General features: G+C 38.7%; 1 protein-coding gene across 2 annotated transcripts in view; it reads right to left on the bottom strand.

The window, feature by feature from the left end:
- Positions 1-8,671: 8,671 nt before the first annotated feature.
- LOC122816887 (butyrophilin subfamily 2 member A2-like) overlaps positions 8,672-14,096 on the bottom strand; it is a 784,081-nt gene continuing 778,656 nt past the window's right edge. For both annotated transcript variants that reach the window (XM_044089960.1, XM_044089961.1), the window contains one exon: positions 8,672-11,018. In XM_044089960.1, the coding sequence (XP_043945895.1) occupies positions 10,894-11,018 (125 nt within the window). In that variant the 3' untranslated portion in view covers positions 8,672-10,893. The remainder of the gene's footprint in view (positions 11,019-14,096) is intronic.

Genomic DNA, 14,096 nt, shown 5'->3' on the forward strand with positions numbered 1-14,096 from the left:
ATAGTTTGTTTATGGCAGGGGACCACCATATTGGCTTCCTTTTGTTGGAGGAGAGCGTCTTGGTTGTATTTGGGATGGCACGATTCATGCATGAGTGGATGTGCTCATACAGTGCCTTAGTGTTGGATACATATATATTTAATGTTATTTATAAATTGAGTATTATGTACTTAACATTGTAACATTTTAGAGCAAGTTTCATACTGTTTAAATATTGTACTTTTATCTGGTTTTATTTTTATTGGTTGATTGAATGACTAATTGATAATTAACTACAAGCTATATAAGCATCAGTTTTATGTTGTTCTGGGTCTGAAGAAGGTGGAATATTTTTACCACTGAAAGCGCTTACCATATTAAAGTTTTTAGTTGCTTTAGCATTACGTTATTCGTATTTGCTTATTTCAGCTTTCTCCTACCATTCAACTCGTTTTTCTTTTGATTTTTAGTAGTTTTTTGGTTTTCTTGGTTCTTAGTGTTGGATTCAGCAGTCGAACGTTTAGCTCCCATCTGCATGGGTATCATGAAGTTTGACACTTCTGACTCGAGTAGCATGAATGTCGCTTTGGAGAAGTTTTTTAATGTTGCTATTTCCATATCATTATAAGGTCATTAGCATATGACTCGAATGCATGAGTTCAACTGACTGCACAATGACAACCTGTGCCTTTTAATCGGCCCCTACCTTCTTACGATGGCACATCATACAATTTTGGCCAATACATTATAACATCTGTTTCTGAATCCTAAGGTGAGTGAAACAGAAAGAATAAGATTGCTAATGCAAGAATGAAATCATAAAACAGGTCCACTAATGATTATTGAATGAAATGCATTTTGGTAAAACAATGAACAAGACGACTGCAAACTGGGTGCCATAATCAACTCTCCAGCTGACACAAACATCCTTCAAAAAGGTCTCACAGAGACAGATAACTGGTGCCAGTACCATGATTTAAAGCTAAATGCCAAAAAATGTATAATCATACCCTTTGGCAAAAACAATGTGCCCACAAATTACCACATAAGCGGAAACCCATTAAGTACAGAGAAAGTTATTAGGGACCTGGGGAACAAGTTGATAGCAATCTCCCCTTTGAAAACCACATTGCCAAAGTGGTTAGAAAGACCTTCTACATAGCCAACCTCATCACGAAGGATTTCACATCTAGATCAAGAGAGGTAATCGTGCCCCTTTATTCATCCCTCATCAGGCCCATCATAGAATACAATGCCCCTTTTGGGATGTACCTTACCCGACACCTGCAGCAATTAGAAAGACCCCAAAAGTATCTCACCAAGAGGATCAAGGGTCTCAAACAGATGCCATATGCTGCTCGGTTAAAAACTCCAGCTCTACTCAGTTGCATACCACCTACTTGAGGCGATCTATGCCTGACATACAAAGCTATGTCAAATCCAGAATTAATGGACATGCTCCACCTCAGTAAATCTAAATCCCTTAGAGCCACACACTCGAGGGACTTGAACCTCAGCACAGAAATAAATAGAACTTGCTGGAGGGACAGGTTCATAACCTAGAGGCTCCCTTCGCTCTGGAATAGAATTCCAGTTCATGTGAGGCAGAGCACCTCACTGAATCTCTTCAAGAAGAATCTCGATAGGTGGATGGGGGATCGTAGGTTTGTCCCAGGGATTACTCCAGTGTCACTATTAGACAGAGGCACAGTAAACTAAACCTTAAAAAAGGCACAGTATACTCAAATGAAGGGGTGGCGTAAGCCATACAGAATCGGGCTAGGCTTATAATTGCCTCAGGGCAGATAGCCTAGTATGAACCTATGAACCTATGAAAATGAGTTCCTAAGCTGCATTTATTGAGAAATCTGAGGGGAGGGGTTTCCTGGGACTCACATCACACTTCTCAACTGTCTCTGTCTTAGAGGAACCTTCCAATTTTCTGGTCTGATTTACCACTTAACCTGATATATATATATATATATATATATATATATATATATATATATATATATATATATATTTGGAGGTATGTCACTATTTTCAGGGTTGATTTACCCCTTCAGAAAATTTTCTGAACTCCCCTAATCACGCATTATTTTAGAAGCTGTCTAGTACACAGAAAACTATACTATATGACCAACATACTTGTGGCAACAATAATTTAATAATTTAAGTAAAGAGGACCTATATCTGACAAATCCATTTTTCTAAAGCAAAAATAAATAACCTTATATGGTAGAATTTTGTGATTCAGTTAATTAAAGTCTACAGATTTTACATTGTCTCTTTAAAAATGTGCTCATATTTTTGCATCATTTTTGGCACATTCTGTTTTTTTTTTAAATGTGTATCTGAGTCATATCCCACATTCAAACTGGAAGCAAGAAGAGTTATTGTAATATTCGGTATTTAAATTTCATACAATTAGATGTCCAGATTTTTAGCTGGATGTTATTGTATTCCAAGAGCCTTTGTTTCTGTTTTCAATGTCTGCAGGTTGAAAGGTATGAACAATATCATCCCAACCAAACATAACTTACTGCAAGACCACGGCACTTCAGGGTGTGTTGTATTTCTGTGTGAGAAAGGAGAATAGATACCAAAATGTTTGGCAAAACATATCTTGCAGGTTTTGTTTCATTTTATGCCGAAGTAAATTACAGTGCTCCCTCATAAAACTCTTAAAGAGGTTGCAGATCACAAAAAATGAGTAACATGGTTTTCCACCTGCTGTTGTATCACCCAAGAATTTATCTGGGTTTAAAATACTGCATTTCTGACTATTCAAAGTAAATAAAAGTATCACATTTTGTGAGGCATTAGGGGAAGAAATCTTGTCTAAAAGATAAAATCATGTCAGAATGGCTAAAGGAAATATAAGTAATTTTGATCACTCACAGAGCTGCACAGAATAGCAAGGTATAATAACAAAATATGTATTTTCTTAGTTTAAACAGCTCTCATTTTGTTATTTAACTAGTTATCTTTTGACTGTCTTATGATGATTTTGTTGGGACTGAATTCCCAGTACATAATTTACCAATGATCTTTTTCCCTAATTACATTTCTTGTCCTAGAACGAATTTCAGTGTTTATGGGTTACCTTCTCCACTGCTCACTTTTGCAGGATGTTTTTCCTTTCTCTGCGCTGGTGTGATCATGGACTTAGTATGTTAAAGCAAGGGGTTTGACCTCAACATGGCGGTGCAGGATAGCTTGTCTCTTTTAGCATTCCACAAATAAGCTTGGATTCATAGACAAATCCTGCTTTCCTGAAGGTCACTGCATGAAGAGCCACAAAGCTAACCACATATATATTAGGTACTGGACAGCAGCAGTCCAGGCCATGGACCACAGATTTAAAGGGATACAAGGAGAAGCAGTACTAGGCTGCTGTATTACTAGAGGAGTGTTGCACAAAGTCATGTGACATATGTGCTGTACATCACAATAAAAAGCAGGTTACAATGGCTGAGTCAAAGTGCACAATGCAGCACCAAACAGCTGCATCTTATGCACATGAGCACCAGCATAGCAGCCATTAGGCAGACCACTGCACAAGTCCTTAGCAAAGTGCAAGCATTAGTGTGTAGGTAGAAAGGAAGGATCCTTCTTTTCAACAAAAGAGATTCCTTCTGTACATTTTACATAACAAAGGAAGGTGGGGAAAGTAGTGTGGGACAGCTATGGATGGGACAGAAGGAGAAGGTAAGGCAGCATGGGAAGACAGACAAATAAAGAACACATACACAGACAGAGTTGGTATGCTCACAAAATATGGGGTATGTCAGTGTACTGGCACTGACATAGAAAATGTGAACAAATGATGACAGGCAGAGTGGAACAATGAACAAGGAATAGGGAACAACACTTAGGAGAGGGAAAACATGAAGATGAGGGTAAGGTAGGGTCTTGGCATGGTTGCATGACAGGACAGCCCAGAGTACAACAAACACAGTCTTAAATCACCTGAGTGGACAGAGTTTTAGGCAGGTTACTCCCTCAGTAGCCTGTTAGTCACATGACTCTCCAAGTCCCATCTAAAAGTGCTCCAAATTGTTGAGATGGGAGCCCAGCTGCTTTTGCACATCTGCAACCATTAGCCTATACAACCGATACTAAGAAACCCCAAGAAGTGACCATGGAGTGCACCAGTGCCCCTCCAGATCACCTTTAGCAGGAGAACTATCATACCTCAGCTGAAAGGCAGACATAGTAGCCATTGGTGACCCTGCACCAGAGGCATTGGCTGGCACAGTAGCTAATCACAGCCTCACCACCTCCTCTACCACAAATGGACCTGCAGAAGAATGATAAAGAAGGTGAACATGATTGCAGAATCCCAGCTGTACTGTGGACAGGTACATAATTCATACAAAGCCTGCTACAAGAAAGGTGCTATCACTGTCTGTGACCCCCAGTCATGGTCAGCTGTTGCTGTGCCACTGCAGGAAAACAAAGTAAGTACACTAACACAATTGTGTTCAAAGTGCTAAGATAGGTTTGCCCTGGAGAAAGCCCTGTAGATGTTTACATTTGGTGGTAGGGTGCTACTATTAATCCTGACAGAGAAGGAGGAAATGTGAAAACATTGCCAAATTTTTGTACCAGAATAACCACACCATCAGCCCATTTGGGGGTAGAACAAATTTTAACAATAATTAGAAATCTTTGTGGCATTGTAGATCTTAGTCTGCACAAAACATTACAGTATGATAACATTCATGTTTTGCTCAGTTGCTAACCATAGTAGTTCTTTAAAGCTAAGTCAGTGATCCATTTATTAAACTGGAAAGAAAAATCCCCAAAACATAATCTGGACCAGGGTTATAATTAGGATCAGAATTAGCACACATTATTAAGGTACAGCAGGCCCCCTACCCCTAACTCTAACCATATACCTTACATTAAAAAGAAATTTCCATAATACAATGACTACACAAGACATCTCAGACACTCACTACACACAGACACATGCACACATACACACACACATGCAGCAATAAATCTATTCCCTTACCTGACTGTAACTCTAACCCCAACCCACACACACTCACTAACACAGACACCCCCCCCCCCCACACACACACACACACACACATACAAACACACATACTAAATCTATCTCCTTACTTAATTCTTACTGTAACCCTAAAACAACCACTCACATACCCTAAAACTATCACTTTACCTAACCTCTTCTCTAACCCTAAAACACATACACACCTGCAAACATACTCCCAGCCCTACCACAAAGCCACATACTGTTGTTGACAACCCAGAAGTCACCTAATAGGCCATTCACACAACATGCACTATAGTTCACTTGGTCACACATATCAATGTTAAACCAAGTGAACTGTAAAAGATAGCTTGCTAGATATAGATATATTTATACATATAGATATACATATAGATACTGAAATAAATATACAGATATATAGATAGATATTGAAATAAATATTGAAATAAATATATATATATATATATATATATATATATATATATATATATATATATATATATATATATATGCACACACACACACACACACACACACACACACACACACATATATGTATAGACAGAGTGATAGATGCAGTTACTATTTAATTATATCACTCAAAATAACTTCCTGATTCCATAAGTGGCCACTCACCAATTTGTATTCAAACATACTGCCTTCCACAGACTGTGACTCACACATCTAAATACTGTCATAACCTCTCTAATTTCAATCCTGACATATTTAATAACACACTCGCTGACATAAACTGGTGTTTCTTAACTTACTTACCCCTAGATGATGCTGTACACACATTTAACCATATTGTATTTGATATACTTAACAACTCCCTTGCTCCCATTAGGAAAATCAGAGTTAAATCTCTTTTTGTACTCTGGCTGACTAAATCCACTTGATACTTATGCTCAAGAGGGACAATGCTTGGAAACTGTGGCTTAAAACAAAAGCCCCCATTTATCTCCAAACTTATAAAGAACTTCAAAATCTAACAAAAAACATGTCCACAATGATAAGAAAAAAATTATATCTAAAACTCCAGATAAGCCATCAAAGCAACCCTAAAAAATTTTGGAACATTATAAACAATATCCTTCACCCTGGCAAACCCTCGACACCTAAACCCTGTCTTAACAATACTCCTGTGGAAACTGCCATCATACTTAACTCCTATTTTACTGAGTTTATTAGTAAACTTACTCAGATTACTTACTCCTCTAATCTCACCTATCCCCCCTCTAGTCAGAAAATCTCCTTCTTACTTAAACCTGTTCCCACTAGCTATATTAAAACTCTCCTTTGTAAACTAAAGCCATGGTCTCCTTTTGTAGATAATTTACCTCCCCTCTTTCTAAAGCTTGCTGCTAACTTTATAGCCTATCTCCATCCTTATTAACCATTCAGTCTGTGAATCTACTGTCCCCACAATCTGGAAACAATTTTTTAATATACCAATTCACAAGGGTGGTCACTCTTCTGAGCTATCAAACTTTCGGCCAATAGCTATGTTGTCTCCCTTTTCTAAGTTACTAGAAAAATGTGTTCACAAGCAGCTCATGGATTATATCCTTCAAGAAAATCTTCTCACTTCAACCCAACATGGCTTCCGCCCAAACCATAGTACAACTACTGCCCTTATTTCCTTTACACAAATGATTAATCAAGCCAGAGACAACAGACTAGTTTCTTATCTCTTTCTTGATCTCTCTAAAGCATTTGATACCATTCCTCACCCTAAGCTTCTTTCCAAACTCTCAGATTTCAATATTTCTGGTTCATATATCACCTGGTTCTCTAGCTACCTCTCCAACAGATGGCAGTCTGTAAGATGGCTTCCTTCCTCTTCTCCTTTTCTCCCCATCAAGATGGGTGCTCCTCAAGGCTCTCTTCTGGGCCCTTTATTATTCAACAATTTTACAAATTTCCTGCACACCTCCTGTTCTCACTCTTTTCTTACAATATGCTGATGACTCCACAGTCATCTCCACATCTGACAATCTGCCTGATCTACATAGCATAACCTCAACTTCTTTCAATTCTGTTGAAAACTGACTAACTGATAAGCATCTCATACTCGGTCTCAAAAAAAACAAAACTTTTCCTATTCCTTCCAAAATCTATCTCTCGTCTTAAACCTACGTTTTCTATCCCATCTCTTAACAGCACTATCAATGTAGAAGCACACAATAAACTCCTGGGTGTTATTATTGATGATCAACTTAAATTTGATCTACATGTCCATCACTGCATAAAAAAGACTCACCAAAAACTTGGTTTACTGTTCAGAAATAAGAAATTCCTCACCAAAGATCCCAGACTTTCTCTATCTAGCATATGCATACCTTCTTCCCAGCCTTTTTTTATGGCTCACAGATCTTAACTAATCTGCATTTGTCTCTTAAACTTAAGTTTAAAATCACTTACAATAAAGCTGCTGGTTTGCTGCAAGCTAGCCCTTCAACTCCCACCAGTGCCTCTCTCTCGAATCACTTAACGGTCCGGCGTTCCCCCATCATCTCCTACTTCCACTGCTACTTATCATTCACTCCATCCTCAACAAACCTACCTCCTGCCCTGACATCTCTTCACTCATCTCACCCTATACCACTACAAGGTCCCTTTGGCGCTCTGACCAACTATCCTTGGAAATCTATAAGCCCCAAAAAAGATCTGGCCAACACCCATATAACTACTCTATTGCGCAGTCTTTGAAGAAACGACCCTTTTCCATCAGAATGATATCTAATGTTCATGAATTCAAAAAAGCTCTCAAACATTGCTGGCTGAACTCCTGGACCTGTCCATGTAAAATCCCAACATAACTCATGTCTCTCTCTTCTTTTATCCTTCCCTTATTCTCATTGTTCTCTCTAACAATTTGGTCTATACTACTCTACTAGGTTATATCTCTTATCTTATCTTTTACATCATTGTGTTTGTATCCCTTCTCTTATTTTTACGTCACTGAGCTTGTTTTCTACCATTCTTATATTCAACTTCTTTTAACTTCTTTCTGTTCCTCACATACTTTTTTTCTTCTGTCTGTGTCTACTCATCCTAACTGCTCAGCGTTTTAATGATTTGCACTGTTAATCTGTATAATATTCCTATCTATGCTATTTAGACTAATGATTGTTGTTTCAATGTGCCTATAGCCTCTACTATTTTAATTTGTTTGTACATTTTAATGTATTCTGTACTGGAGCTTTTCTCCCTGGGCCTCTGTTGAAAAAGGGCTTATGCTCAGTTGGACATTCCCAGTCATCAAAAGTCACATAAATAAATAAATAACTATAGATATATTATTATAGATATACTTATTTGTGTTATCCCATGATGAAGCATGTGTATTTTGTGTTCCTGGAATACTGATACATTATATAACACATGTGCCCTTCTTAACAGCTGAAATAACACTGAAATGCCCACAAAGACGTCAGTGCAGTCTGACTGAGAAACATAGTCCAGTTATTATAACGTTTCATTCTATAGCAAAATATGCCAGCTATTTTCATGTCAGTGATAATATCACTCAAACAGTAAGTAAACAATGGTTTCCCTATAAGCCCTTATCTTGTGCTCATCATATGTAATGCAGTCAGGTGATCACATAATTAATGTAGTATTAATTAACCATCTGGGTGAAACAGAAGAGTCGGGCACTCAGGTGTTCACATTTTTAATGTAGTATTAGCCAACAGGCTGAGACAAGAGAGTCATACAGAAAAAGAGTAGCATGAAGACAAATATACTTTTAAGTGCTGTATTTTCTTTGAGCAAATTAGTGTAATATCAGAGTCTGCATATATAAAGGGGCAAAGAGGAAAACCCCCAGCATAGAAGTATGGGATCTTATCTCACTGCAAAACAAAACATTTTAATAGAATTTAAGCTGATTGTGTTTTTTTTTTTTTTCATTTTTGATGAAAGCATTTCTTATTTGCGATAATGCACTCTCCATCTGCAAAATGGGCAACATTGTCTTAGGAAAACAGGAAGCATAAACAAACTTTTTTATTAATTCATTCCACTGCAACTGTGCAAGTTTAACATCTTGCAACCAATGTACAGTCTTAAGACTTTCCTGAGCAATGAAGTTATAAAAGTACATCCCTCCTCCCTAGAAAAAACCTGAACATCTTGTGAACAGTAAACATTACTAAAAAGGTATACATGAAATATTATCAGGCACAAACTAACCTTTACTATGGCAGTATTCATTAATGTTATTATACTTCAGAAGTGTCTCTCTCACACACACACACACACACACACACACACACACACAGGTTTCTGCAAATTTTCTGAATAACTCTCTGCACTTTATTGGCTGCCTAAGTTCAGCATTTGATTAACAAAAACTAAGCATAATTATATGCAATTCTGTCCTAAGTGAGAATTTTGTAACAATTATTAAACAATGAAACTGTGTTTAACTAAAGTGACAAATAATTCTTAATATATTCAGTACAATACATCCCAGACAAACAGATTCAACATTTTCTTTCTTACAAATGTGCTTTCACAAAATGCCTATTTTTAAGTCACTTGTAAGCCAACCAATTCCTAGTAATACTGAAATGATATGAAAAGAATGTGTCAGCATATTAAAAAGTGCCAAATGTGTACAAGTAATATTAAGTTAATGGAGGAAATTCTGGTCTAGTCATAACGGTAGTATGTGGTACAATTTTATAAATATATGTCATTCAGTGAATTAGCTCATACTGGCCAGCTCAGTTAGCATATTAAGGTAAAATGCCCTGACTCAATCCAAATTAAATGTTTGATTACAGGCTCACACAACTGCTAGAGGCGGTAAAAATGGAACAGAAATGATGAGACATTTCCTGCTTGCTTTAAAGGGTGAGTATAATGGAATCTTCTGTGTGTGATTGTTTCATGAGCCCTACTGGAGATTCAAACTTCATGATAATAGATCTACTCTTCAATAGTGGGGTAGGAAAATATGCATTAAACAAGGAGAGGGGCGTTTTACTTGTACACCATTGCAGGTCGAATAGGTGATATAGCTCAGTGGGAAGTAGGGCTCTACAAGGGAAAATCCCTGACAAGACCTAAGGTATGGCAGTTCCTTGCCTGGCTTCATGCCACTCAAAAGGTGTGCAGCAGAAAGAACCCAGAAAACCTAGTCATGAGGGGTTAGAGGTCTTCCTGTGTGCAGGGCCTTTCCAGAAGGGAAGATCCTTCCTTCTGTGTGTCAAACTAGAGTGCCTCTGTAATGTGAGAACCTCCAAGGATGGGAATATCAGGGCGATGGTCATGAAGTAGCCTAAAATCAGTGACTACACAGAAACACACACACACACACACACAAAAATAGCTTGTACTGGTTTTAAAAAATGCTGAAAATGAAAAAGTTGTACCTTAACCAACTATTTATGATAAATCTTTAAAAAGTTCAGTAACTTCTTGAAATGTTTGAGAAAGAGAATACAATGCTTTCCTAGGGAGCTTATTTCCAGGTCTTTTAATATAGTGTAGTACCAATTTTTGAACAATGGCACAGCTCAATGAGTCCGACGGAGTCATGCATGCAGTTTTGTAGCATTTGCTGATGTAACACATTTGTGAATGTAAGACATTTTCATGTTCCTATTTCTTTCACATTAGTCGACAAATTAAGTGTCTTGAGTATCCACTGCCTTTGTTCAAGTGGCATGCATTGATTTGTAAGTTCTTGCCATAGGTTTTGAGTGAAGAAGAAAGAGTGTCCTCTTCAGGGATCCATGAGTGGCAGAAATCAAGATCAGTTACCTTTCTCATCTTCTAACTCTCCCATCAGTTGTTGCACAAACACTTCACTTAGTCGGATATAAGCATATATGCAGATGAACATTTCCAAGGCAGAGACTCCCACATGACACCTAGAGTTTTATTCTACAAGGAGCTCTCTTGCAGCAGCATTTAGCAGTGACAAATAATCCAAGTAATCCCAAGAGTAATACAGCAGAACATATGATGCCAATTTTCCCCCTGGACTGTGAAAGATCTAAAAGAAGAAAACGTGTTATTATTTATCAACAAACCTTAGTTTTCAGATTAATTTTTCATCACATGACTTCTACATTCCTCTCCATGAGCATGTTTATCAATAGTTCAGCCCCTGCCCTTGGTGTAAACTGCTTGTTTTCCTAAACTATTTACCTACCATCCAAAATATTCCATTAATTTCCACCATAGTAGGAGGGTAGTTAAAAGATGTAACATTGCATTACAGAACTTGGAGGATTATGGTCATTTATTATTTTGACAAATCAAATAATTCATACAGAGAGCAAGGTGAGCGAGAGAGGGCATTATTTGTATGAATGACGGCATGAAGTGGCTTTGGTTTCAAAACTGTCTGCCTGCTTCCAGTGCTGTTTAGTGGTGCTCTTGTCTGTGTGGTGGTGTGAGCTTCACTAACAACAAGGTTCATACATAAGAATCTTGCTGTAACAAGCTACAGCATACAGGATTATGAGTGAGTCTCTGATTATAGACAAGCCATTATATGTCTGAGAAAATGAATGCTAAAATTCACCTAGAGAGTGAAGAGAAGTAAAGCCTCAAGAGGTGAGTCTCAACATCCATTTTGAGAATGCATAACTACTTGATTATAATCAGGGTACATGGAGCTTTACCTTCGCCATCCACTAGTTACAGAGAGAAGGAAGAAAAAAATGAAAAAAAGCAGGAGTAGGGGTTTCACACCTTGTTTAAGCTGTAATATATCTGGTGCCGTCACTCAGCTCTTTGTATGGAGCCTTAGCTGCTGTAATGTACTGTAAGGTACAGAGGAAACAAGAACTGATCAATAAAAGAAAGAACCCACAGATGTATGAAGTGTTTCACAGCTCTGCAACCTGATTCACACAAGTGCTGTGCCACAGACAACAACCAGAAGTAAGGTGTATTTTTGATCCTCTAAAGCTCTACATATTGCCTATAACAAAAGCAGCAGCACAAAGTGTATCGCTGCTTTTATAGTTGTGATACCTTTCCACTACTTCTTATGTCCTAGTCTGAAACTAGAATATAACAGCACTGAACCACAATGGTGCAGGGGACATATGAATGCAGGTAATGGCTGTAAAAGGTTGTAATGCATACCCACACTGATCAACATGTGAATCCACAGTTGCACCTGTTCCAACATGGGATTGAAAGAATGACAATGGCTGGAAAGGTTCACCACATATGTGACAGAGGCACTGTTACAGGTTCTATACTCACAGTAGACATATTCTTTACAAATTAAAACATACAATGCCTTCCTGGATCAGGTGTGGCAAGAACTGGTGCAGAACATCAGTGCAGTGAGTGGTCATAATAGGGTGTTGTAACAGGTGAATTGCAAGGTCAAGGATACATGGCAAGACCAAGGCTCAGGACACTGTCAGGGACATATTGGCCAGTTGGGGTAAACTCACAACACACAGGTGTCCCACTGAGAGAGAAACAGAGTAATTCCTAGCATTTCTCAGTGGTGAAGGAGAGAAAACAATTATACTATCATACCTGGTGGCGGACTGAATATGGGAGCTAGAATGCTGACAACCACCTGAGTGTAAGTACAAGGTACCCAATGTGAGAAGTGGCAAATGCCATTCTTGTAAGATATTGATTAACACCTCTGCTAGGTTTCCTCAGATAGCAAGGCCATGGAACGTATCATCATCGAACTCATAAACAAAGACACTGATAATCTCCAAACTCTGGACCCTACTCAGTTTGGATTTGTAAAAGGCAGATCATGTCTCCTAAACCTGAATGACTTCTTTGAAGCAGCCACCAAAGCCATAGATGATGGTAAAATGATTCACACAGCTTATCTAGATCTTGCCAAGGCTTTCAACACCATCCCCCACTCTGGAATTATAGATACGCTCACTAAACTAGGTATAAATCCCTATGTCATAAGATGGGTTGCCAACTGGCTCACGGACAGAACCCACATGTGAAAGTTGCGGATTCCAAATCCGACATCAGACCAGTGACAAGTGGAGTACCACAGGGTTCACTCCTGAGTCCTCTCCTGTTTGGTATCTACTTCTCTGAAGTGCAGGCCAACACAGAAGGTCTTTGGCTAACAAAGTTTGCAGATGACTGCAAACTAGGAGCCATAATCGAACCCCCTAACGATGTGGACAAACTACAAAAGGGCCTCATTGAGACAGATTCCTGGTGTCAAAGCCATGGCCTGAAGCTCAATGCCAAAAAGTGTATTGTCATCCCCTTTAGTAAAAACTCTGTACCCATGAACTACCAAATAGCTGGTAGTCTCCTTAATGCCGAAAATGTGATAAGAAACCTTGGAACACAGGTGGTCAGTAGTTTCTCCTTTGATAATCACATCGCCACAGCGGTCAGGAAATCCTTCTACGTGGCTCATCTCATCACAAAAGGATTCTCATCCAGAAAAAAAGAGGTCATTGTTCCCCTCTACTGATCACTCATTAGACCCATTATAGAGTACAACGTCCCTTTTGGTATGTACCTCACAAGACATCTACAACAACTGGAAAGACCACAGAAATACCTCAACCTCACAAAGAGGATTACTGGCCTCAAACAGATGCCCTATGCAGACCATCTCAAAAAACTACAGCTTTACTCCTTCGTATATCGCCTACTCAGGGGCGATCTCTGTCTAACATACAAAGCTATGTCAAACCCAGAGCTGTTGGACATGCTCCACTTAAAGAAATCCCAATCCGTCCGAGCTACACGCTCTAGGGACCTTAACCTTGTCACCACAATAAACAGAACATGCTGGAGGGATAGATTCCTGTCCCAGAGACTTCCCATACTCTGGAACAGACTACCTATCTATGTCAAATAGAGCTCCTCATTAGCACTCTTCAAGAAAAATCTTGATGATTGGATGGGAAATGGGAAATTCACCCTGGGGATCACTTCTGTGGCTCTGCTCGACAGGGACATAGGAAAATAATTTTCTTGGGTGGCAAAAGCCAGGGTACATTTTTTGGCTAGGCTTCTATGGGCCCTAGGGCCAATAGCCCAGTACCTACCTATGAACCTATACACAACTGCAGTTATGTGACTCAGAGATATCAGGGTTGCA

This window comes from Protopterus annectens, chromosome 12.part0, assembly GCF_019279795.1.
Source record: "Protopterus annectens isolate FY-2018-M chromosome 12.part0, PAN1.0, whole genome shotgun sequence".
Lineage (NCBI taxonomy): Eukaryota > Metazoa > Chordata > Ceratodontiformes > Protopteridae > Protopterus > Protopterus annectens.